The sequence below is a fragment of the Grampus griseus genome (genome assembly GCF_964374135.1).
Source record: "Grampus griseus genome assembly, chromosome: 12".
Classification (NCBI taxonomy): Eukaryota; Metazoa; Chordata; class Mammalia; order Artiodactyla; family Delphinidae; genus Grampus; species Grampus griseus.
Window position 1 is genome coordinate 50,535,857 of NC_139006.1, and position 24,140 is coordinate 50,559,996.

Here is a 24,140-nt window from a genome sequence, read left to right on the forward strand (position 1 = left end):
GAAGCTTAGCTTGGCTCAGCCTGGATTCCTGTTGCTTGGGGTGAGAGAAGTGACCTGACCTTCAGAACTCAGCTCTCTGGCCAAAATAAGGGCTGGCAAGGAAGGCCTGGCAGGGGAAAAGGAAAGAAGGGAGCCAGGTGTCCAGCACACGTGCTTCCCCTCTGCCTGCGGAAGGCAGTGGTCTCAACCTCCTGTGCGTCACAGGCACGCTGGGATACTTGTCAAATGCAGATGCCTGGGCCCCACTCCCTGCATTGATTAGAAGGTGTAGGGTGTGGCCCAGTAATCTGCATTTTAACAGGTCCCAGGTGACTCTGACGGAGGGCTCTGGTGCACACCCACCCCCCTCAAACCCTGAGAGGCCTGCAGGGGTCTGTGGGAACCCCCGGTGGCCGTGTGCCAGGCAGGGATCCTTTGTCCTCCTGGCCCTGGCCCAGGGGAGTCTGAAATCAGGACTGAGGTAGCGGCCAGCAAGCAGTGTTAGAAATGATTAGAATTTCCATTTCTAGAAATGGTCAGGATCGTGGGGCATGGTCCAAACGGGGGGTCTTCACGGAAGAGAGGTGCACCTGCCCCACGTGTTCTTTGTGTCATAGAAGGTGGAAGCAAGGCAAGAAGGGCCCTTGACTTACGTGCCCCATGGAGGTTTCCTAGGCTCAGTGCAGGCAGGGGACGCAGGAGCGAGAACCCAGGAAGCAGCCTCTGGTCCTGCAGAGAACTTCCGTGTCAGCAGTGGGTTTCAAAGTACGGTTTCTGGGGCCAGCAACATCAGAATCATTTGTTAGAAATGCAGAGTCTCAGGCCCCACCCCCAATCTCTGGATCAGACCCTTGGGAGACGGGGCCCTGTCTGTGTTACAGCGGGGCCTCAGGTGGTTCTGTTAGCGCTGAGGCTTGAGGACCCCGCGCTGCAGGCTCCAGTGCTTCAGTGCTCACGGGCTTAGAGAAGGTCCTCGCTCTCCTGGCCATCACCTCAGTCCCTTTCCGTGGCGGAGGGAGAAGCTATACCACACCCCTCCCACTCTCCCCACCAGCTGGGAAGGGGCTGAATGACACAGGGGCTGCTGCGCCCACCTGGAGGAAAGGAAAAGCCAAGTTCCCGGCAGCTGCCCCCCGCCCAGCAGGCTGCCCCCAGCTGACTCTCAGCTGTTTTTCCTTTCTCTGTGCCCAGAGGGGTGCAGGAGGGGCTCTCCCTCAGAAAGCAAAGGCACCTGGGAGCCTAAGCCACCCAAAGCACAGGCAGCTCTGGCCCAGAAGCCCCAGGGTCTGGTTCCACTGTCGCCCCCCAGAGACCTTTGGGAATGAGGCTCAGGGAAGCTTGGAGTACCGTCTCCTTCTCCTCGCCCATGAGCGCCTCCTCTTCTCAGAGGCAGGCCCTGTTCTGGAGCAGACAGCATCCTGTACCAGGACAGACATCCTGCTTGGGAGGGGTGACGATGGTCGTACCCCACACCTCCAGAAAGGGGCCGGGGCTGCTGGTTTAGTCAGCTCAGGCTGCTGTAAATGCCACAGACCACTCAGTGGCTTAACTAACAGATGTATCTCTCTCGGTTCTGGAGGCCGGGAAGGAAAGAGAGGCTGATTCAGAGGCCAAGGCCTAGAACGAGGACTGACCCAGTGTGACAGGGTGAGCTCCTCAGTTCTCTCTTCTCCAGCCCCAATTCTGGACCTCCTCCAAGCATTCCGATCAGGGACAAATTGGAACATGCTCAGAGAGGGAGTCCCCGGGATCAGGAATAATTCAGCCTCATTGTCAGGACCCACTGTCGAGTCTTTAAACATGTTACAAGAGTCCACAGCTTTGAAGCAAAAGTTTGAGGAGTTACTTGGGTTAAATTAAAAGCACAATTTTATATTTTCTTGTCAAACAACTTCACTTGGGGCAACAACTGAAGTATAATTTAATTCAACAGGATATATCACACTTGGAGGGAAAACACAAAAACCTCCTTAAATTAAAGCCAAACATGCTTTCCAAGGCCCAACACTGACATTTCCAGATTGACAGAATGAGTTTGTTTCCATAAAACAAAATCTTGAGTCCAAAGTCTGCCTTTGAGACAGTTTTCCACTTCATGCTCCGTTTCTCCGGGCTCAGGGAACGATGCTCGTGGCCTTCCTCAGGGCCAGGTAGCCCGTGACCACGTCGGACGGCAGCCGCCGAATGTAGGAAAACTCCTCGATGGTGCTGAAGCGCAGCTTGCTCTGGGGGTCAGTGTAGCTGGCCTGGGTGAGAGACAGGCACAGAGAAGGGCAGAAAGTTGTTGTCAGAGTTGAGATTTCAGATCAAGATAAACATTATTTTTCTGTTTTACTGAAACTGAAAAATGTCTTCATCACGTCTGACTCTGTCACCAAGAATGCTAAATCGTTCAGTTTGGCAAAGACACATTAGTCTTCCCAGAACTGAGAAAGGCTTCAGGGTATGGACAGGAGGAAGGGTGAATAACCACATCAGACACCGGGACTCCTGTGGTTGGTGCCTCAGGGCTACCAGCAACAGGTCCAAACCGAATTCATCCTTCCCTGATCCCCGCCTTCAGACGCCACCTGCTTCAAACAAATGCTCCGGCTCTGTCACCCAAGGCCGGGGCAGGGGGGCACCCCGTCCCCACACCACCTACTCCCAGTGCGCTGCTCTCTTGCTCCCCCTCACCGCCCCCAGGTCACTTCCATGGCTCCCTGGGCTACCCTGCAGTGCCGGAATGGCCACCCACCCTCCTCCACTGGAAAGGGCTGCCATCTGACACCTGCAGCCAGGGGCATCTTTACAACCTGCAGCTCCGATCATGTCTTTCCTCGTGAAACCTTTCAAGGGCCCAAGTCCGCAGCACAGCTCCTCAGGCCCTGCCTGGGCCCCCCCTTCCGAGCCTCTGCCTCGGCCACGTGTCCCCACCGTCCGGTTCCAACCACCCCGGCTCTAAGCGCCTCCCTCCCGTCCTGCCCATTTGCCCTTTCCTTGCCCAGTGACCGCCCGCTCATCCCGAAGTCGCATCATCGGGGACGCTTTATCTGCCCACAGGCAGTCAGGACCCTATCCTCACGTTCACCTCAGTACCCCTGTCTCCGGTGGAATGCTTACCTCTGTTGCTCTTACGTTTATCATCTGTGGGACTCTGCCTGAAGTCTAGGCTGTGAGTCTCCACGAGGCAAGAACCCCGTGGCTTGCTTATCACTGGATCCTGGCTGTACTGAGTCCTAGTGCGATGCAGAGCGCACAGTGGGCCTTCAGCTACCATGAATGAGGGATGAGTGAATGAACAAACCAATGAACGATGGGGAGACACAGAAAAGAGAACTTGTTTCCCACTGATATATCAAAATTCTCTTTTGGTCTGTTCTCCCCACGTGCAGAGTGGAGACAATATTCACTTACTATCTACCTCAAGGCACATGGCTCCTACAGATTTTGAAACAGAAAACATGAGGGTGAGTCATTTGGAGCTCCTTTAAAAAATTATAAAAGATGCCATTAACATCTAGACCGGTAACAGCCAATTACTCAGGTGTGGACTGTTTGCGCCAGTGCTGGTCGTCTCTGCATGGACCCAGACGCGCTGGGATCTAAGGAGGGAGGGAGGCTTGGTGAAGAAGCAACAAGCTGAAGGGAACTTAGTCATGGGTTTCTCATGCTCTGAAAAGTCTTCAGTTCCATCACTGGGGATCTCCCTAAGGTATCTGAGGTCTGTGTGTTAGGAAAATGAGATTATTCCTAAAAAGCTAAGATTAATTAAAGTTCTATCTAAAACAGAACTTTGATCCTTTGGCTTAATCTAGATATTGCGTTTCTGTACCACATTTCCTTTCATGCCACTCATATAAAGGAAGGCTTAACTGGAAAAACAGCAGCAGGTCCCTTCTGAGGGTTCCTGGCCATGAGGCAGTTAGATGTACTATCTGGCAGGGGAGCTGCCCTGCAGTTCCGAGCAGGGGTGCAGGCATGTGCATCTGGCTTTGATTATCTGGCCTCCATGGATGAACCAGCCCTGGCCCGGTTCCATCTCTGTGGCTGCCTCACTCCCACCACCAAACTGTGCCAAGCCCGCCAGCCCAAGTTCAGGCCTCACTGCCAAGAAGGCTGCTGAACAAATAATGCGGAATACAGAGAACTGTTGCACCAACAAAGAGGTCAAACAAAAACTTGCACGGACCAGACCTGACCTAGTATTCTGAACAGAGGGAAGGAGGCTGGGTGACACCTCAGAGATGAACAAGTAAAGAACTGGACTCCTGCGGTCTGCCCTCCTCTGGGCTCCGTCCCACCAGCCTGAATGAAGCAAAGGCCCCCTGCCCAGAGGGCAGGCAGCACACGGCTTTTCACGCCTCCCTTGTTACAGGGGGACAGGCAGTATATGCTGCTCCCCCATCTCACCCAGAGCCTGGTAACAAGGGCTAAACACAGGTGTGACCCTGCATCCCTTCCAGCCAGGCCCCAACACAGGGGAAATGGCCACTGGCTGGAACAGATGGGTCAGTGTAAACATGAGCCCGGCTTTATTTTATTTTATTTTTTTTTGCGGTACACGGGCCTCTCACTGTTGTGGTCTCTCCCGTTGCGGAGCACAGGCTCCGGACGCGCAGGCTCAGCGGCCATGGCTCACGGACCCAGCTGCTCCGCGGCATGTGGGATCCTCCCGGACCGGGGCACGAACCCGTGTCCCCTGCATCGGCAGGCGGACTCTCAACCACTGCACTACCAGGGAAGCCCCCGGCTTTACTTTTTAATTACGTAAGTTTAATTTATACAAGTAACAGGTGAACATATTCTCCTCTAAAAAAAAGAAAACACTGCAAATAAGACTAAAGTGTCCTTTTACTACCATCTACCATCCAGAAGTCCTTTGTCTTCCCCTGAGGAAAGTGCTGCTTGGTGGGCACCCTTCCAGACCTTGTTTATAAATATACCCTCACACACACATACAAACACACCAGAGAAGTGCCCAGTATTTTTTGTGACTGTGTATTGAGTTTTACTGAAGTGGTACCATGCTACTTATCCTGCTTTGCACCACATCTTGGAAGTTTACCCATGTTGTTACCTATACATCAAACTCACAGAATAGTATGAACCCCCCAGCCCTACCCCACTGGTTGAACTTTATGTTGCTTCCAATATTTTGCTAATTTTGCTAATTTGCACATTTTCTCATAAGCACTTCTGCATGAAGCTCCTTGTACACAATATTTCTCTAGGGAGCTGGCTGGAAGGCAAATTGCTAGGTCGTAGGCCTCTACCTTTTTGTCTCGATAGGTAGTGCCAATCGTTTTCCCGAGAATGTGTACCAGTGTGGCTCCCACCTCAAGACAGCCATGTAGGAGGATGTCCATTGTCTATGTTGGTGACAAGGCATATAACCAAATGTCTTCATTTCTTTCCTACCTGATGAGTCTTTTTCCTAATTATCATTGAACATCTGCTCATTGGTCATCTGTATTTCCTCCTTGTAATTGTCTGTTCATATTCTTGTAGCTGATTCTTCTATGGGATTGTCTTTCAATGATTTGGTAGAGTTCTTTGTTTATTCAGAATGTCTTAATTCTTACACACAGTGGGGCAATAGGTTAGTTATGTATAATATGACAAGTCCTTTGCCAATGGCATAAATGGGCCTGGAACAATGCTTCTCAAAATGATGTTCATGCCTCCTAGTGTGTGAAAACCACTCCACTAGCAGATGAGCTGCCTGATAGTGGTGAGGATAAAGCTACATTCTAAGGGGCCACCCTCCAAGTCTGGCCATAAACCATGGCTTCTACAAGCTCAGCACAAAATGGTACAGGGAGAAATTTCCACTTTGGGCCATAACAGAATAACTTGTGCCAGATGAGCCCTCCTTCCATAAACAACTGTTAAAATGGGTCAAATATATGAGGCAACTATTTTCAGGCAGTAGACAAGAGATAGCATAAGACTATAATATTTTTCTCAAATGGAAGTCCCCTCAGGGGACCTTTCGAAAAAGATACATGCCCATGAATGGACGCAGAAAGAAGAACCCAACACAGACACACAGACACAGACACACACATACACACACAGACATCACTTTATAGTGCTTCTGCTCTCCCTGTTTTTTAGAATCATTATATTTAAGGTCTATGTTAAAAAGTCTGTAGTACTCTGAAGAGTGTGTGCTCTTTGGAGGAAAAGCTAAAACATATGACTAACTCAGAGAGGAAAACTAACATTATTTTCAAAAATATAATAAAAAATCTTTCCCAATATCATTAATTTAGTGTGCTACAGAAGTTGGAGGCACACATTTTCATAAAAAGGTAAAGCATTTAAATGATGTATATGAGCCTCAAAAAGTGAGGTGTCTCATTATTTCTACAGTTATGAAAAGAAGCCCATCTTCCAAATTTAATAATAATGAAAAAGGATGAAGAAAGCGAGCAGAAAATTCCACACGTCATCCACATTCTGCAAACAAGGAAACGAGGTTCTCTGGGGTCACTGAGGTTCGGGGACTTACCCAAGTCCCACTTGTCCAACTGCACTGCTGGTTTTCAAACTGTTTTCCCTAGAAGCACCGTAGGGGTCCCTGGGGTGGGGAGTGGGGGGAAGGGCAGAGGACCAGATCCACACGGGGTCACAGTGGGCAGGTGGGCTCCAGGGGATTCTGTAAAAGATTTCGTTTGGAAAAGGGATTCTGATGCTTAAAAATAATTTGACAATCACTATCTCTACCATAGTGCCTCTTTAAAGAAGGTTAATTTTTTTTTTTTAAGTATTGGGTTGGCCAAAAAATTTGTTCAGGTTTGTCCATAAGATCTTACGGAAAAACCCAAACGAACTTTTTGGCCAACCCAATACAATCATCTCTAAATTGCAGGATTTTTTTTTTAAACTTCAGCAATAAAAATGGGAAATGGTTGTTTCTTTCACGTTCTCTCATATAGTTAACAAGCAGAGGAAGGGAAACTAACACTCAGGTCTCCTGCTTTCGGGAGCAACCCTCGCTCCAGGCTGCCCACATGGGTGCCCCAGGTTGCAGCCACTCTTAAATAACTGAGTGAATGCTTCCGCACAAATCCATTACCTGTTCAGAGTACACGGGCTCCGGCAGGACCAGTGTCAATATCCAACACCTTCTAAATAGACAGTACCGTGAAATCTCCTTCTCAGTTCAATGTTGTAAGACACAGAGATGTAATTATACTCACAAGAAGACCTGAAACATCAGAATACTTCTTAGCTGGTTTAAAGGACGGAGGAGCATCAATACTGAAGTCTGGGGAAAAAAAAAAAAGAAAATAACTAAACTGGCTTTAAAAAGTTCAGACCCTTTCCCTTTTTTTTTTTCCTAAAATACTGCTTGATAATATTCCTGAACTTTTTACTTTGCGATTCAGTACTCAGAGAATTCTCTGGGGAAATAATGCAGGATGTCATAGACCAAGTGCAGGCTCCAGATCCTGCTCTGCCCTGTCCCCAGGGACCCTCCCCTCCAGCAGAACCACGGGAAAGCTCATCTGCCCACAAGCTACTTTCACTGTCTCCAGTTACATGGACTGATGTGATGAGATGCCAAACAACCCGCTAATTGGATCTGAGCATCCAGACACCGGAATGTCCACACCCAGGCAACTGACTAGTTCAGTTGTCACCCGTCTGAGTCACCCCCATGAAAGACGTGCAGTGGGGCAAGAGATGGAAGGAAGTTCGAACCTGTACTTTCCATGGAAGTTGAGCAGAACATGTTAACACAGATTTGGAAATACTGCAACATACTACTGCTGCAGATCGAAATGTTAACAGTGACACTAAAAACCACACGTCCATGACAACGCAAACACACAGGTTCAACACAGAATACAGCTATGAGGAAATACACACATAATCTCCCTATGTGGATGCCACTGTAAAATTCCCAAGCTAAAAATTGTTTCTACGTGAATGCAAACACAATAATGTGGGTTTGTTATAAGAAAGTTCCTAGTCTGACATTATAAACACATCGGAGGTTCCAGTCAGCTCACAGTTAGGATCATTCAGTTGCCATGGCAGTGCCCTTTCAGAAGCCAGAATCTGTTTCAGGTTCTTCCAGGTTCTATTCTTCTTGCCAGCCGCTGCGCCACCGTGGCCAGAGTGCTCGAGGCGAAAACACGGATTGGAAGAAACAGAAATCAGGGGAGATGATCACTTCAGTATCTGACATTTATGCATATTCATAACTGTAATAAACCCCTCATTCCATCAGCAGTCAGTGTACCCTAAGGCTTTTTAAAAAAGTATTACACCGTACACTTTAATCTTACTTATAAAAAAACACAGCTTTTGGATTGTCAAAACATATGAGTTAGTTGGTGACGGAGTAGAAACAAAAGGTTATTTTTTTATATGCACATAGAAAATCACATCCTTTATTGGGTCTTACTTTATGGAGTTCACTCATGAATTTCCCACTACTTTAAATTTACTACAGGGTTAGATTTAAACTCATGACCACATCTCCAAACTCCTTTCTGAGGGCCAGTCTCCACCTTGTAAATTACTGGTGCTCCAGGAAAACCCAAGGAAGCCTCAATCATGGCACAGCAAGCCTTCTGGAATTTTTTTTTCTTTGTTGTCTTATGACGATGACAAAATAAAATGGAAGGAATACAAAAATCTGTTACAACTGTTAACGCTGTATTTTCAAAGCTAATTAATGAAAAATAAACTTCAATGGTATAATCTGAATCATGTAATTTATCCTACCCCTCAAGCACTCCTCTTTCAGTTAATTATTTCAAGCCTCATCTAAATCTTATGAAGAAGGAAGGTGAGCAATCATCGTGGAAGTGACCCACTCTCAAGATGGTATCCTTTAATGAGTTCCACAAAGGACACCAAAATCCTTGGGAGCTGGCACACTGGGAGGTCAACAGGAAGGGCCTTCTTCTCCTGCCCCTACCGCTCCTACAACAGCCCACAGTGGAGGAGGCGGTGACTTGGGCTGATGGAGACGGGGCACCAGTGCTGCCTGGGCTGCAGGCCCAGCAAGATCAGGGGCCGAGGTACAGTTGTTTGGGTTTTTATTTCTAAAACACCTTAGATGCTTACCACAAAGTTGGGATCCTTAAATGGCAAAGGTTTGGCAGCTTTTTCAAGAGGTCCTGTGCTAAAATCGGAGGGCACCATTTTATTCTCACTCACGCCTTCCATGCTGATACCCTTAAAACATAATAAGAATAGTACGAGGTCAGCGTCCTTTAGCTGAGCTTCCTAACTCAGCTCTCAACAAGACGTAAGATGACAGTACCGGACACGCGAGGGGAGACGGTGCGCCCAGAGCCCCAGCGGGCGGCCTGCACCGGGGGAGAGCCTGGAAGCAGCACCCGCTGTGCAGAAGCCACAGCAGAGGCAGCCAGGACCCCAGCCGCCAGGCTTCCTGTCCCCTGAGTGCCAAGCACAGGTGTCTCACTACTACAAGATGGGTGCTATTATCCCCAGTTTACACAGAAGAAAACTGAGGCTCAGGTATACGGGTTCAAGGCCACACAGGGATTACCTCTGGATTCAAACCCAGGTGGAGGCAATTCCAAAAGGCCCCACCATCTCCGTGACACCACATGGCCCCTATTCCTGCCCATCTTGTCAAATTGTGTCTTGAAACATTAAGACAAAAAAGGTCCAGCCCCTTTAAGGGTCTCATTGGCTGGAGAACCCAGGATGGAGCTGGTACGCGTAAGGGCACAACAGGTTGTGGGCATTCTGAGCACGGAGAATAAAGGGAGAGCAGGCTGGGGGCCACGGTCACCTGGCTGCGGCAGAGAGCGCCCTGACAAGCAGGCTAATGCACTTTAAAACAAAAAACCTTTGAAGCCAAGAATCAGGAAGAAAATACAAGCCAAAGGAAGACATCACTTCTGATTTGTAATGCTACTTCCAATCTTCCCAGACCGCAATAGACTGTTTTATAATTGATATATAATTTATATACAGTGAAATGTGCAGATCTTAAGTGTACGTTTCATGAGTTTTGCCAAATGCTTCCACTTGTGTAATCCAGGTCCCTAACGAGGCAGAATATTTCCATCATCTCAGAAAGTGCCCTCATGCCCCTTCCTAGTCAATACCTTCCAACGTCAGGCAGCCACTGTTCTATTTCCACCACGTTACTTTGGCCTGTTCTAGAAATTTATATGAGTGGAATCCGACAGCATGTACTGTTTGCTGTGTTTGGCTTCTTTAGCTCAGCATAAAGTTTCTGAGGTTTGTCCATGTCGCTGCATAGATTGGTAGATTGTCTCACAGAATTTGTATACCATTCAGCAGAGCGGTATTCCGCTGTATGGATGTACCACAATGTGTCTGTCCATTTTCTTGTTGATGAAATGTGGGTCATTTTCAGTCTTCAGCTATTATAAACAAAGCTGCTGTGAACATTCTGTACAAGTCTTTATGTGGACATGTGTCTTTACTTCTCCTGGGTAAATACCTACTAGTGGAAAGGGTTATAGGGTGAATAAACTTTATGAGAAACTGACAGATCATTTCCCTAAACAGCTGCACTCTTTGACACTCCCAGCAGGAGTGTATGAGAGTTCTGGGGGGTGGAGGAGACAGGGACCACCCACCCTGCTGCAATAGTTCCCCGAACAGTTTCTTCTCACACACCTTCCGAGACTCCTCTCCAGGGTCTCTCCTGTGGGTCTGTGCTCCCTCTCCTCTGCCCACAACCCTTCTTCTATCTGGACTGCCCCTCACCTTATCCTCTCCCTATTCACGGTCTTTCCTAACTTTTCTCCCCTCCAAGGCCTAGCTCTCTAAGAACTAAGACGCCTCCAATTTCGCAACCTTTTCCCACCATCTATAGCTACAGTTCCCTCTCTCTTTCTTTTCCTATCCTCCCCTCCCTCCCCAGTCCTTTGCCTTTATCTGGCCCTTCCTCAGCTCTGGGGTTCAGGGGAGGGCCTCAGAAGCACACATCTTGCCCTCTCCGTTTTCTACAGCACACTCAGCGACACACTTCTAAATGTAAACTTGACGTAACTCCCCTATTACAGCTCATCAGTGCTTCCCACTGCCCTGGGAATTAGGCACAAGTCTGGCCCCCTGGCCTCCTCTCCAGCCTCCCCTCTTGCACCCCTCCCTCCTGTATTTTGTATTTTCTGGTCCAGAATCCATGGAGTCATTTTCTGTAAGCATAAAGAGTTTCCATTTTTTTCCATTTTTATTTATGCTCCACTAAAATTTCCATTGGGATTAGTCCATGCCAGTTTTACTTTTGCAACAAAGATTAGATTTAGCATTTTGTACATAACCAACTTTTTATTGCCCTTGGGATTTTTCCTTCATGGTCATAGTATTTCTGCACATACATGTGTCCTGAGAGACCCAATCTGATGAGGAAGATTTGATTTTTCCCATCACATTTAATCAGTAACCAACGTTAGCTTGAGTAGTTCTGGCCAGTTGTCAATGTTATTTAGTGTTGACTATTTGTAAGAGTAATATCATAAATTGGATACATGACTGATAGTTAGTATTTAAGTCTTGGTTAGTCACTGAAATAACAACAGCTTTGTGAAACAGGCAGGGAACAACAGACCAGAAGAAGGAGAGACAAAGGAGAGAGGTGAGCAGATGAGGGAAGGGACAGATTCCAAGGGTGAGAAGGCACAGGGGGTCAGAACAACCTGCTTCACCATCTGGCCCAGGCTTCCGTGCCCTGTATCTAACCCAGTGCCTGGCACAGAGTAAGCCCCAAATAATCACTGACTGATTAACTGACTGGAGTTAAGGAATAAGACAACGCAGCGTCACTCCATGCCAGCATCAGTATTTGAGATGTGTATGCTCCGGAGTTCACTGTAAGGAATCGTCTCTGGATGGGATGCAGTGGCCAAACCCAAAGAAACACAGGAAGGATAATTCAGAAACGACTGGGCTTGGTTACCTATAGGGCACAAGGGAACAGGGTGGGAGGAAGGGGAGATGGGAAAGGATGAGAGAGGAGTAAACTTCTCCAAGTATAGTTATTTGTAAAGTTTTGACCTTTTGAACCATGTTAAATTTTCACATACAAACAAATAAATAAATAAAACCAACCAGCAAGGATCGGGCAGCAGATAGAGAAAATGGAATACAAACAAAAACCAATTTAACTGAGGTTTGAATGAATAACTCAACCACACTGAAGGGGAGGAAGGGAGAAATAACGTTAGTGATGTGAACATAGTATTCTCACCATATAACCTAAGGTTAGAGGCAAAAAGAACCAGGAACAATTGGTAGGTTTGTTTCTCACAAGGGTACCGGTTAATAATTCTGAAACTACACATCTTCTAAGATGAGGCAAATAAGGAATGAGGGGCAGCTATAATGAACCTTGTGCTATTGGATGGAAATCACAGGTCAGCAATAGGAATTCATGGTTTCTAACATATATACAGACAGATAAACACAGAAATGGATACAGAGGCATTAAGTGATCCAGGCTCAGTGTTTCCTGAAACTCATATCCAATGGCACTGAAAAGTCCAGATATCACCTACTGTTATGAAAACATAAAAAAACAATAACAGAAGACTGGGAACTTCAGAAAGAAAAGGGGAACAATGGAATGAGTGAAAAAAACTGGGGTAAATATAATAGACTATCATTAGCCTCATGAGTTTCTTAAATTCTATATGATGTCAAAGCATGGGGGGTGCTTACACACACACACACACACACACACACACACCCCTACATTTCCTAGCTCTTCCATGGAGATGGCTGGGAACAATAAACAATAGGGACACCAGGTATAGATCCTGGTTTCTAAATATTGTTCTCCAAGAACTAGTAATCTTTGAAGAAATGGCTGATTCCAGGGCTGGGGCAGGGAAGTACAAGATGAGCCTTGTGGCGCCAGAAAGTAAGAAAACGCTTGTATCAGTTTGCTAGAGCTGCCTAACAAAATACCACAGACTGGGTGGTTTAAATAACAGAAACTTATTTTCTTACAGTTCTGGAGACTAGAAGTTCAAGATCAAGGTGTCAGCAGGGTTGGGTTTTCCTGAGACCTGTCTCTCTCTCTCTTTTTTTAAAATTGTTTTTTAAAATTTTATCTTATTGAAGTATAGTTGATTTACAATGTTGTATTAATTTCTGCAGTACAACAAAGTGACTCAATTATACATATATATACATTCTTTTTCATATTCTTTTCCACTACAGTTTATCACAGGATATTGAGTATAGTTCTCTGTGCTATACAGTAGGACCTTGTTGTTTATCCATTCTATATATAATAGTTTGCACCTGCTAACCCCAAACTCCCAACCCATCCTCCCCCCACCCCGTCCCCTGGCAACCACAAGTCTGTTCTCTATGAGATCTATCTCTTTGGCTTGTGGATGGCCATCTTCTCACTGTGTCCTCACATGGTCTTTTCTCTGTATACACGCCCTCCCCACCCCATCCCTTTCCCTCTTCTTATAAGGATACCAGTCATACTGAATTAGGGCTCCACCCTTATGACCTCATTTAACCTTAATTACCTCCTTAACGGCATTATTTCTAAATACAGTAACATTCTGAGGCATACTGGGGGTTAGGACTTTAACATATGAACCTTGAAGGGACACAGTTCAAGTCCATTACAGCACTCGAAAAGTGATGGGTGTAAATTAAAGAACATAGGAGTCAGTTTGAAGAGGTTCCCACTGGCCAAATCTGGACAATTTGCTCAACATCATGAGTCAGTAGGGAAATAGAAATCAAAACCACAATGAGATATCACTTCACACCCACTAGGATGGCTACACTCAAGGACATAATAATGTGTTGGTGAGGATGTGGAGAAACTAGAACCCTCATACATTGCTTGTGAGAATGTAAAAGGGTGCAATCACTTTGAAAAACAGTCTCCTGGCACTATTTACAATAGCCAGGGCATGGAAGCAACCTAAGTGTCCATCGAGAGATGAATGGATAAAGAAGATGTGGCACATATATACAATGGAATATTACTCAGCCATAAAAAGATATGAAATTGAGTTATTTGTAGTGAGGTGGATGGACCTAGAGTCTGTCATACAGAGTGACGTAAGTCAGAAAGAGAAAAACAGAAACTGTGTGCTAACACATATATATGGAATCTAAAAAAAATTGGTTCTGATGAAACTAGGGGCAGGACAGAAATAAAGACACAGACGTAGAGAATGGACTTGAGGACACGGGGTGGGGGGGCAGGCGGGTAGAGGGTAAGCTGGGATGAAGTGAGAGAGTGGCATGGACATATATACACTACCAAACGTAAAATAGATAGCTAGTGGGAAGCAGCTGCATAGCACAGGGAGATCAGCTTGGTGCTTTGTGACCACCTAGAGGGGTGGGATAGGGAAGGTGGGAGGGAGACGCAAGAGGGAGGGAATATGGGGATATATGTATACATATAGCTGATTCACTTTGTTATAAAGCAGAAACTAACACAACATTGTAGAGCAATTATACTCCAATAAAGATGTAATAAAAAAAACAACAGTCTGCTGGGTCCTCAAAATGTTAAACATAGAATTATCATATGACCCCCAAATTCAACTCCTAGGTATATACCCAAGAGAACTGAAAACATATGTCTATGCAAAAATCCATATATAAATAGTCATAGAAGCGTTATTCATAATAGCTCAAAAGCATAAATAACCTAAATGTCCATCAACTAATGAATGCATAAACAAACTGTGGCTTGTCCATACAATGGAGTATTATTCAACTGTAAGAAGGAATGAAGTACTGACACATGCTACAACATGGATAAACCTTGACTATATTATGCTAACTGAAAGAAGCCAGACACAAAAAGCCACATATTGTATGATTCCACTTATCTGAGGTACCTAAAGTAGTCAAATTCATAGAGGTAGAAAGTAGATGAGGGGTTTATCAGGAGCTGGCAGGACAGGGGAATGGGGAGTGACTGGTAATGGGGAGGGGGTTGCTTTGGGCGGTCATGGAAATATTCGACAATAAGATAGTAGTGATGGTAGCACAACTCAGTAAATTTATTATAAACCACTGAACTGTACCTTCTAAAGGCGTGAATTTTACGGTATACAAATTATATCTCAATAAAGCTGTTACAAATAAACAAACAAATAAATGTATGAAAGACTGAATGAAGAAGGCTAGTAATGGATTGTGACCCAGAGAACAAAATGAGAATGGACGAATACAAACACTGATTGTAAGAATGCAAAGGAAATGGGAGAGAAGAGAAAGCTCTTGCTCACAGCAGGATTCTAATAACTGTAGAAGGAAAGAAGGAATTAGAAAATCACCGTTTGGCAACCACCACTATAATAACTGTTGCAGGCAGGAACCATCAACAGACACTAAAAGTGGTTGGCAAAAGTGTGAAGAGAAACAGGATATACACAGTCTCAAGACACTGATACTTTAATACAAACAGGAACACAATAACCTCATAGTGGAGAAAACTGGCAGACACTGACTTACTAAGTGCTCACAGACACATCACCCGCAACGGGATGGATCGACATCAAGTTCCACGACATGAAGCGCGGAGAAGGGAACAGCATCCTTCTCTGCTCCTGCCAAAATGTATCACCCAAATCTAATCACGAGGAAATATCAGACAAGCCCGAACTGAGGAAGAGTCTATGAAACAATGAGCCATGCTTTTCAGAAGTGTCATGGTCATGAAAGATAAAGACTGTTCCACATGACAGGAGGCTAAAAAGACATGACAACCAAGTGCAAAGTGTGAGCCTAGGCTGGATCCTGGACCAGACAAAGGATGAGAATAAGGTCTGTATATGAGGTATCAGTGTCGCTTCAACGTTCATTCCCTAAATTTGACCACTGTACTGCTGTTATATATGTAAGAGAATGCCTTTGGTTTTAGGAAATCCACACTAAAATATTTAGAGGATTAAAAAAATACAGTGGCCATGTGAGACCCTCCCCTGCACACAGCCAGCTGCCAACCTAACAGCGAATGAGCCACGGGCCCTGGGGAGGAAGCAATGGCTGGCATGCAGATGGAGAAGAGTGACAGGGACCTGCTCTGTCAGGAGGTGGTGGCGGGCTTCCCTGGTGGCACAGTGGTTGAGAGTCCGCCTGCCGATGCAGGGGACATTGGTTCGTGCCCCGGTCCAGGAAGATCCCACGTGCCACGGAGCGGCTAGGCCCGTGAGCCATGGCCGCTGAGCCTGCGCGTCCGGAGCCTGTGCCCCGCAACGGGAGAGGCCACAGCAGTGAGAGGCCCGTGTACCACAAAAAAAAAAAAAAAAAAAAAAAGAGGTGCCCACTAGCTGGAAGGCCTGTGAGGTGAGCAGGCCACCTGCCAGTGTCAGAAGAAGGATAGGGGCTGTTTTCCCCAGGAATCTGACAATTCACAAGGGCACAGCAAGACACCGGCGAGGAGCAGTCCGGTGGGTGGGGGCTGCCAGGAGGCTGGGCCTCCAGGGCAGCCTAAGTTAAGGGAGAGAGGGAAAAACAACCCTGCTAACTATGCAGTGAGCATCACGTCAGAGCAGAAAAGCCAAGCCAGCCAGGGCCAACTCAGGAAAAACAGGTGGAATGTGAAAGAGGTTTCCCAGGGCCAGATCCACTGTAAGTTTCAACTTCATTTGAGTTTTTCATAAAGAAAATCACTGCTTACATAATGTTGTTTCCATCTGGGAGAAAATAAACAAACGGAAGTGTTCAGAAGCAAAGAGGAGATACTAGAGGGAAACGAAGAACCAGGCCCCAAGGCCTCCTATGGTGATTCCAGAACTACCCATGGAACACGCCTGGGTTGCAGGCCACCGTCCTCAGCAGGGACGTCGGCTTTATCTCGTGGGCCAGAACAGCCTGCGTTCCTCCCTCTCTCCGTCTGCTTCTTCCCTGACTCCTAGTGGGGGGCTCAAAGGCGCCGGGTGCACAGTGAAATCCCGGGAGGGAACAAGGGCATCCTTTGAGGTCGGCTGTTTGCTCCCAGGTCCCGGGAGACCCAGGGGGATGCAACAGGAACACCTCGCTGGACTTGGGCAGGGGTGCGGCCCCAGAGGCAGCGGAGGAAAGTAGGTGCCTTGCAGCCCACATGGGTTGGCAGGTCTGGGCGCCCGCCCCCGGGAGAGGACATGCCAGCGGACAGAGGACGGGAGGCAATGGGAAGAGAGGGTCGGGAGTCCGCATCAGCCGCTCCAGCAGCAAGAAGCGGGTGAGGGTGATGCGCTCAAGCGCTGACTTCCACAACCGAACCCTCCTGTTCGTCTGGTCACCCCATCCTTATCTCCTCCCTCATCAGCAGGCCAAACCCCCGCTGAGGAGTCACGCTGAGGATGGGACGGAAAGGATGCCATCCTGACACCAGCTAGGCCACGTCAACCTGGGGCCACTTGCTCCCTCTGCAACAGTGAAGGCTTGCTTCCCTCTCTGACCAGATGCAAAAGAACACCCGACTCCGGGCCCTGAGCGGGGTTTTCTGCTTTTCTTTCCTCTTTAAACCCACCCTCCATGGTACTGCGCCCTCGTTCTTCCCCTCCCCTGGGCTTCAGCCAAGCTGGACGCTCGGGTCTGTTAGTGATGGGATGAGAGGGAGAGACGTACTGTCAAGGGGAGGTTCAAGTCTGTGAGGCTGGGCTGCAGTGAAGTACAATCTGAAATGATGTATAGTTTCCATGTTACTAAACCATTATTCACACTAAGAGACTTTAGGAGCTGAACTGTCCTGCCCCAAGACACAAAAGCCCTGAGATCAGAGGAAAGGAATGAGGCCCGGCCCTAAGGGCTGTCCCCTCTTTGCAGCACGAAAAGAACTGATTAAGCCCCAAGGAAGAGGAACCCGGCCCGCCATCAAAGGACTGCTCCAGAGTCAGCAAGGCCTCAGCTCGCCCGACCAGGCCCAAATGCACCACTTCGTGTCTCCTTGGCAGCCTGCAGGGCCCTGACTCAGACTGAAAGGGGGCCTTCTGTCTGTGGTTACACAGAAGGGAGACAAATGTCCTCTGTCTTATCATTCATGAATCCAATGCCCCGTTACATCTATCTAATAGTAGTCTAGATTCAAATACCTGACCCTAGTCTAAAACTGCAGGGTTACTGTAGGGTTACTTGAAACACCAAAAAAGTGAGATGCAACCTAACATTCGATCAAGTCAATTAAAAGCACTTAATTCCTTGAGAAGACTATCAACATAGAGAAAGGGTCAAGAAACAGTGCTAAGTGGGACTTCCCTGGCGGTCCAGTGGTTAAGACTCTGCACTTCCAGGGTAGGGGGCACAGGTTCGATCCCTGGTCGTGGAACTAAGATCCCACATCCCATATGTTGTGTGGTGCAACCAAAAACAAACAAACAAAAAGAAAACAGTGTTAAGTGAAAAGCAGGGCATGCAATGTTATACACCAAATACAGTTTCTGGAAAACTATATCAACACGTAGAAAACACAAATTATAATAATTTTGGGGGAAGAAGACTGGCTGACGTTTTGTGTCCACTTTAAAAATAGAAAAAAGAAAACTAACATTATCATGATTTTTTTAAAAGGTGGGGTAGAATGATTATTTTTTAGATGAATACATCAAATCAGTCCAGTGTTCTCTGGATGCCTCCAATTACAGAAGATTGTACCATCACCTGCACTCTGCACTAACCTTCTAAAGAAGCAACTGCTGCCTCTCAACTTATTTAGATGCTTTGCTAACTGCTTCACCATCACAAATCAGCCTGTTAGGTAACACTCAGTCTATAGGTCAATTAGGTTTCTCTGTAGATTTTATTAACTTGAATAGGCACTTGCAAAGTCTAAAATGCCCTGTATTGAGCTAATAAAATTCCCCCACAAAGCTTTTCTCTGCACCTTGGATTTGGTTACATTAGAGATCCAATTACATCTTCTAAGGTAGAGACTGGTAAGAGTGATATTAAGAGAGGCAGTCAAGAGAAAAAAATGTGGACTCTGGACGGTCTGTCTGGGTCCCAATACTGACCCTACGAACCTGTTAGCTGTGTGACCATGGAAAAGTTACTTAACTTCTCTATGCTCCTGTCTTTTTACCTGCAGAATAACAATTCACAGAGAATTAAATGAGATAGTACTTAGAAGGTGCCTAGAACAACATTTGGTACACACTAAATGCCCACTAAATATTATTATTATTTATCATGACTTCTTTCACTTTAGCACAGCACAGTGTATCTGTTCTCCAGCCCAAGTTAACACTAATCATTTTCAAAATATCGTGACCAGAATGGATGGGAGATGGCACTTTCCAGATTATGATGTAATTAATCAATAACTATATTACTTATACTGAAAATATAAATCCAAACACAGAATTGTAATTCTGTGACAATGTGTACAACTTAGCAAGCATAAACACCAATAATTTCTGTTGAACTAAAGATTCATCTTGATGGAATAATAAAACAATATTGTTTTAGTCCTGTTAAACTATTTAATACCATTTTCTAGGGTTGACATAAAGGAGACGTCTATAAATGCTTTGCTCAGAATACTTTTAGATCAAAAATATTCCCTTCAACCCCTGAGGACTTCCAAGCAGAAAGCCCTCTAAATTTCATCTAGTCACTCAATTTTCTTTAGAAATAGCATGCACATTCTGGAAAGTAAAACCCACCTTAAGAATCCATCGAGTTATCTTCACCAATTTCAAAAAGCACTCTAATGTCTATGTAAATGTCCTTTATAAATTTTTAAATCCCATGAAAGTTTTACAGACACTGCTTTTTTGTAAGACACAAAATAGCAGAAACTACTGAAATTTCGATACTGAAAGATCTCTAAAGTCCCTTTTAACTCAAGAACTACAATCATTTATATTAAAAAACCCACTCATTTCTCACTGATGAAAACTTGAGCAAACTCATACATGTACACGGTGCCGACTCTGGAAGGCCTTCCCCATCCAAACCCACCACCCCTCAAAGGCCACCTCGAGTCCCGCTTCTCCCTCCCCACCTCTCCTTCTCTGATGGACATCACCTATGCTGAATCCTCATCTTCCTGTGTCCCACCACTAAGAGAAGACCTATAATCGGCTTTGGGACATGGTTAGAAATGACGAGATTTTCCTAACTGTTTCAGATATGTGATAGGTAGAATTCAGAGATGGCCCTTAAGATTCCCGGCCTCTGGTGTACACACACCTTCTCCCCATTTTTAAGCAAATGCACCACTAATGTACATACCACTGTGAAGGGATCTGAGATATATTTAAGGGATTTGCAATATATATCTTATATTTGACATATAATTAAGGTCTCAAGTCAGCTGATCTTAAACAAGAGACTATCCTGGTGGGCCTGCCCTAATCACACAAGCTCTCTAAAGAGTCAGAGACAAGAGAAGTCAGAGACATTTGAGGTGTGAGAGAGATTAGACACAAAAGAGATTCTCCACAGCTGGCTTCACAGATAAAGAAGATGTGGTACATATATACAATGGAATATTACTCAGCCATAAAAAGGAACGAGACTGGGTCATTTGTAGCGACGTGGATGGACCCAGAGTCTGTCATACAGAGTGAAGTAAGTCATAAAGAGAAAAACAAATATCGTATATTAAGGCATATATGTGGAATCTAGAAAAAGGGTACAGAGGAGCCTATTTGTGGGGCAGGAATAGAGATGCAGACGTAGAAAATGGAAGTGTGGACACGGGGTGTGGAGAAGTGGGGTGGGATGAGTTGGGAGATTGGGATTGACATATATACACTACCATGTGTAAAATAGATAGCTAGTGGGAACCTGCTGTATAGCTCAGGGAGCTCAGCCGGGTGCTCTGTGGTGACCTAGATGGGTGGGAAGGGGAGAGGGTGGGAGGGAGGTCCAAGAGGGAGGGGATATAGGTATACATATAGCTGATTCACTTCATTGTACAGCAGAAACTAACACAACATTGTAAAGCAACTAGACCCCAATAATAATGAATAAATAAATAAATAAAGATGGAGGAGGCCATGTGGCTAGGAATGTGGACAGTGACAAATCGACAGCAAGGAGACAGGGACCTCAGCCCTACCACTGCAAAGAACTGAATTCTGCCAACAACCTGAGTGAGCCTCAAAAAAAGATTTTCCCCCAGAGCATCCAGGCAACAAACTAGCCCAGCCAACTCTTTGATTTCAGCTTGGTGACACCCTGAGCAGGGAACCAAACCACTCTTGTTGTGCCAGGACTTCTGACCTACAGAACCAGGAACTCATAGGTGTTACTTAAGCTACTAAATTTGTGGTCATTTGTTACGACAGCAATAGAAAACTAATACAATATGTGTAGGTCATTCTCTCCTCCTGGAAGGATTTTGGGATGGCAGGGACAAGCTATAATCCCTTGAAATGTCTTAAGCATACTGCTGGAGACATAACAGAAATAAATTCTTGCTGACTGAGCTCAATTGAAATGGGACAGAAAGGCTGAGGAGGGAACACAGATAAGGGTCGATTCAGGAAGACTCCAGACAGCCCTAAGGGCAGCATTGCGCAAATGCCTGCATTTGCTGTGGACAAGGGAACTAGGATGGAATGCTATGTTAGAGCAGGAAAAAAAAAAAACAAAAACAGCTAAGACTCCTTTCTGGAGATAGAAGTCAAGTTTTTTTCCTTCTTCATGAGATGCTGAGGGTGGGAGTCAGGTAACTGTATACCTCATTAGTTAAATGCCAGCTGGGAAGAGGAGAACAAAGAAAAGAATTCACCTTTCCAGGGAATGCCCTTCTCTTTCTAGCCTGAGGACTCGCTGAGGCTGATGAGATGGAGAAGACCCACAGGGAGTACCTAGGCAGCCCGTCCCCTCACTGAGAGCTCTAAGGCCACCAGAGTTGTGATTTCCACCAAGCCGGGTTACTGGGAATTCCCAGCATCCTGAAGGCATTCGTCCACTCTCTGAAGCCTGCTGTGGAGGAGCTGATGATCAATGCTACCTTTAGGGTCAAAACAATCATTCCTCCCAATATGTACTGACTACATTCCTTGGTCTCAGCACAGCTGGATATCAACATGCACCGTGCACATACTGGGAGAAAGTACTCGCAATGCATATATCTGGCAAAGGACCCCAACCGATAATATATAAAGAACTCCTATACATTAACAATTAAAAAAAACCCCAAAAAACAACAACACAATGAGAAAAAAATCAGGCACCTCACAGAAGGTATCGGAATGGTCAAAAGCAAATTAAATAGTGATGACATCATTAGTAATCTGAGACACAAAAATTCAAACAAAGAAATACCATGACACAACCATCAGAATGGCTAAAATTAAAGACTTGATGCCAAGTATTGTTGAGGATGTAGAGCAACTGGAACTCTCATACTCTGCTGCTGAGAATGCACAATAGTGCAACTACCTTGGGAAATACTGTTTAACAATTTCTAAGTTCAATGTGTGTCTACCTCATGATCCAGCAATTCCACTACTATCCATTTACCCAAGAGAAATGAAAGCATGTATCTACCCAGATTTTTAGGAATGTTCAGAACAGCTTATGCATAAGAGCAAAAACTGTAAACAACTCAAATGTCCATCAGTTGTGGTATATTTACACAATATACTCTATGTACTGATACAGGTAATAACATGAATGAATGAATAACTCTCACAAACATTTTTTTCACAGAGAAGTCCAAACAGACACAAGAGAATATGCTGTATGATTCCATTTATATTCTGCTCAAAAACGCAAAGTCAATCTATGGTGAGAGATGTCAGAGTACTGGTTACCTCTGGCAGGGAGGGAAGAGAGTACTAACTGGAAAGGGTCACCAGGGAATATTCTGGGGCTCTTGGAAATGCTCTCTATCTTAATCTGGATGGTGGCCACATCGGTGGATACATATGTAAAGTCATTGATCACTATTCTTAAGATTTGGGCATTGTACTGTATGCAAATCATACATCAATAAAGTATTTTAAAAGGAAAAAAATGCACTACCAATTATTGACGGAGGAAGCCATAGACAGTTAATATCTCTAGAATGTCGTTCTGGGTTTAGGATGCCACGCCATGTGTTGGAGAGCACAAAATAACACACTCCATCTTTGCTTTCTCATTGCTTTAAATAAAATGAAGCAATTGCAGAGCCCCGATCTCCCAGATGCTGTGAAGTCTGTGCCAGGCGCTGTGCTCAGAGCTTAGGACCATGATCTCATTGAATCCTTATAACAACCGCATGAGGTAAGACCAAATCCACTTTGGGACAGGGAAACTGAGGGTCAAAAAAGCACTTGTCTGAGGATGAGGGAAATCATCTGTATCAATACATCTTTGTGTTCCTCCACACCGTTTATTAGGGCGCTCTGCACCTCACAGGCACTCGGTAAATGTCTGCAGAATGGACGAAGGTGAGACAGGAGAACTTCTGGTTGACTGAAACTCACATAAAGAGAAGTCCCGAGCCTCGCTCTAATCGCGACCCCGACGGGAAGGGGCGTCCCTACTAGTAAGGCAATAACAACCTCCCCACCTCCCAGTTCTCCTCATGGACAATGCAACGCGGGTCATTCTTTAACCAAACTCCACGTATGCAAACTAAGGGGAAAAAATGTTTCATTTGCACCAGGCACCTGCGTTTACCCAAGAGGTACGACTGCAGGGCCCCGCCCACGCGAGGCGCCCCGCCTCCCAGTGCCCCGCCCCGCAGCCCGGCGCACGCGCTCTCCGCCCCGGCAACGTGCAGACTAGGGGAGTGACAGCGTACCTGCGCAAAGCCAGAGGCGGACACTTTTTTCTTCTTACTGGCGGTATAGCCCCCGGCGCTGCTGCCGTTGTGGAAAGGACTGGCCGGCCTCTTCTTGCTGTTCCGGGCTATCCCCGGAGTGGAAGTGGTGGCCACAATTGGAATTTGAGCCGCCATTCCTACCCCGAGTCTTCCTCCTACCCCCTCCCGACTTGGTCCCAGTGCAGGCCCTGGAACTTCCGGCCCGCCGTTACTTCCGTCTTAATGCTTTTGAAAACCCGGCCTGGACTCCGAAAGCTTTCGTTGACTTCTCTCGGCCAAATGTAAAAGGCGGAGCTCGGAGCTGTCTCTTCCTTCCGGGCGGGAGGGTGTCTGGCGGGCGGAGTGCTGCTGTTCACAAGCTCGGGCCCGGGCACGTGCTTGGACGTCCCCAGGGATTGAGGATTAGAACATCCCGTGATCTTTTTAAAACAACTGGATTTTTAAAAAGTTAATCACCACGTTGTCT

At 46.1% G+C, this 24,140-nt stretch overlaps 1 protein-coding gene across 1 annotated transcript; it reads right to left on the bottom strand.

The window, feature by feature from the left end:
* Positions 1–1,887: 1,887 nt before the first annotated feature.
* On the bottom strand, positions 1,888–23,930 carry INO80C (INO80 complex subunit C). Its single transcript, XM_082668327.1, has 5 exons — positions 23,654–23,930; positions 9,049–9,159; positions 7,983–8,094; positions 7,167–7,234; positions 1,888–2,225 (listed from the first exon to the last, which is right to left on the bottom strand). Exons 1-5 carry the CDS (start codon positions 23,807–23,809, stop codon positions 2,094–2,096), a joined length of 579 nt encoding a protein of 192 aa, XP_082524453.1. The 5' UTR covers positions 23,810–23,930; the 3' UTR covers positions 1,888–2,093.
* Between the last annotated feature and the right edge of the window lie 210 nt (positions 23,931–24,140).

What these genes read in the sequence shown, in the direction of transcription:
- INO80C (XM_082668327.1), bottom strand. Translation starts at nt 23,809, where the DNA reads ATGGCGGCTCAAATTCCAATTGTGGCCACCACTTCCACTCCGGGGATA. An exon ending in CCGCCTCTGGCTTTGCGCAG is followed by an intron (nt 9,160 to 23,653) that starts GTACGCTGTCAC and finishes TTATGTTTTAAG; the next exon opens with GGTATCAGCATGGAAGGCGT. An exon ending in TTAAGGATCCCAACTTTGTG is followed by an intron (nt 8,095 to 9,048) that starts GTAAGCATCTAA and finishes TTTCGCCTCGAG; the next exon opens with CACTCTGGCCACGGTGGCGC.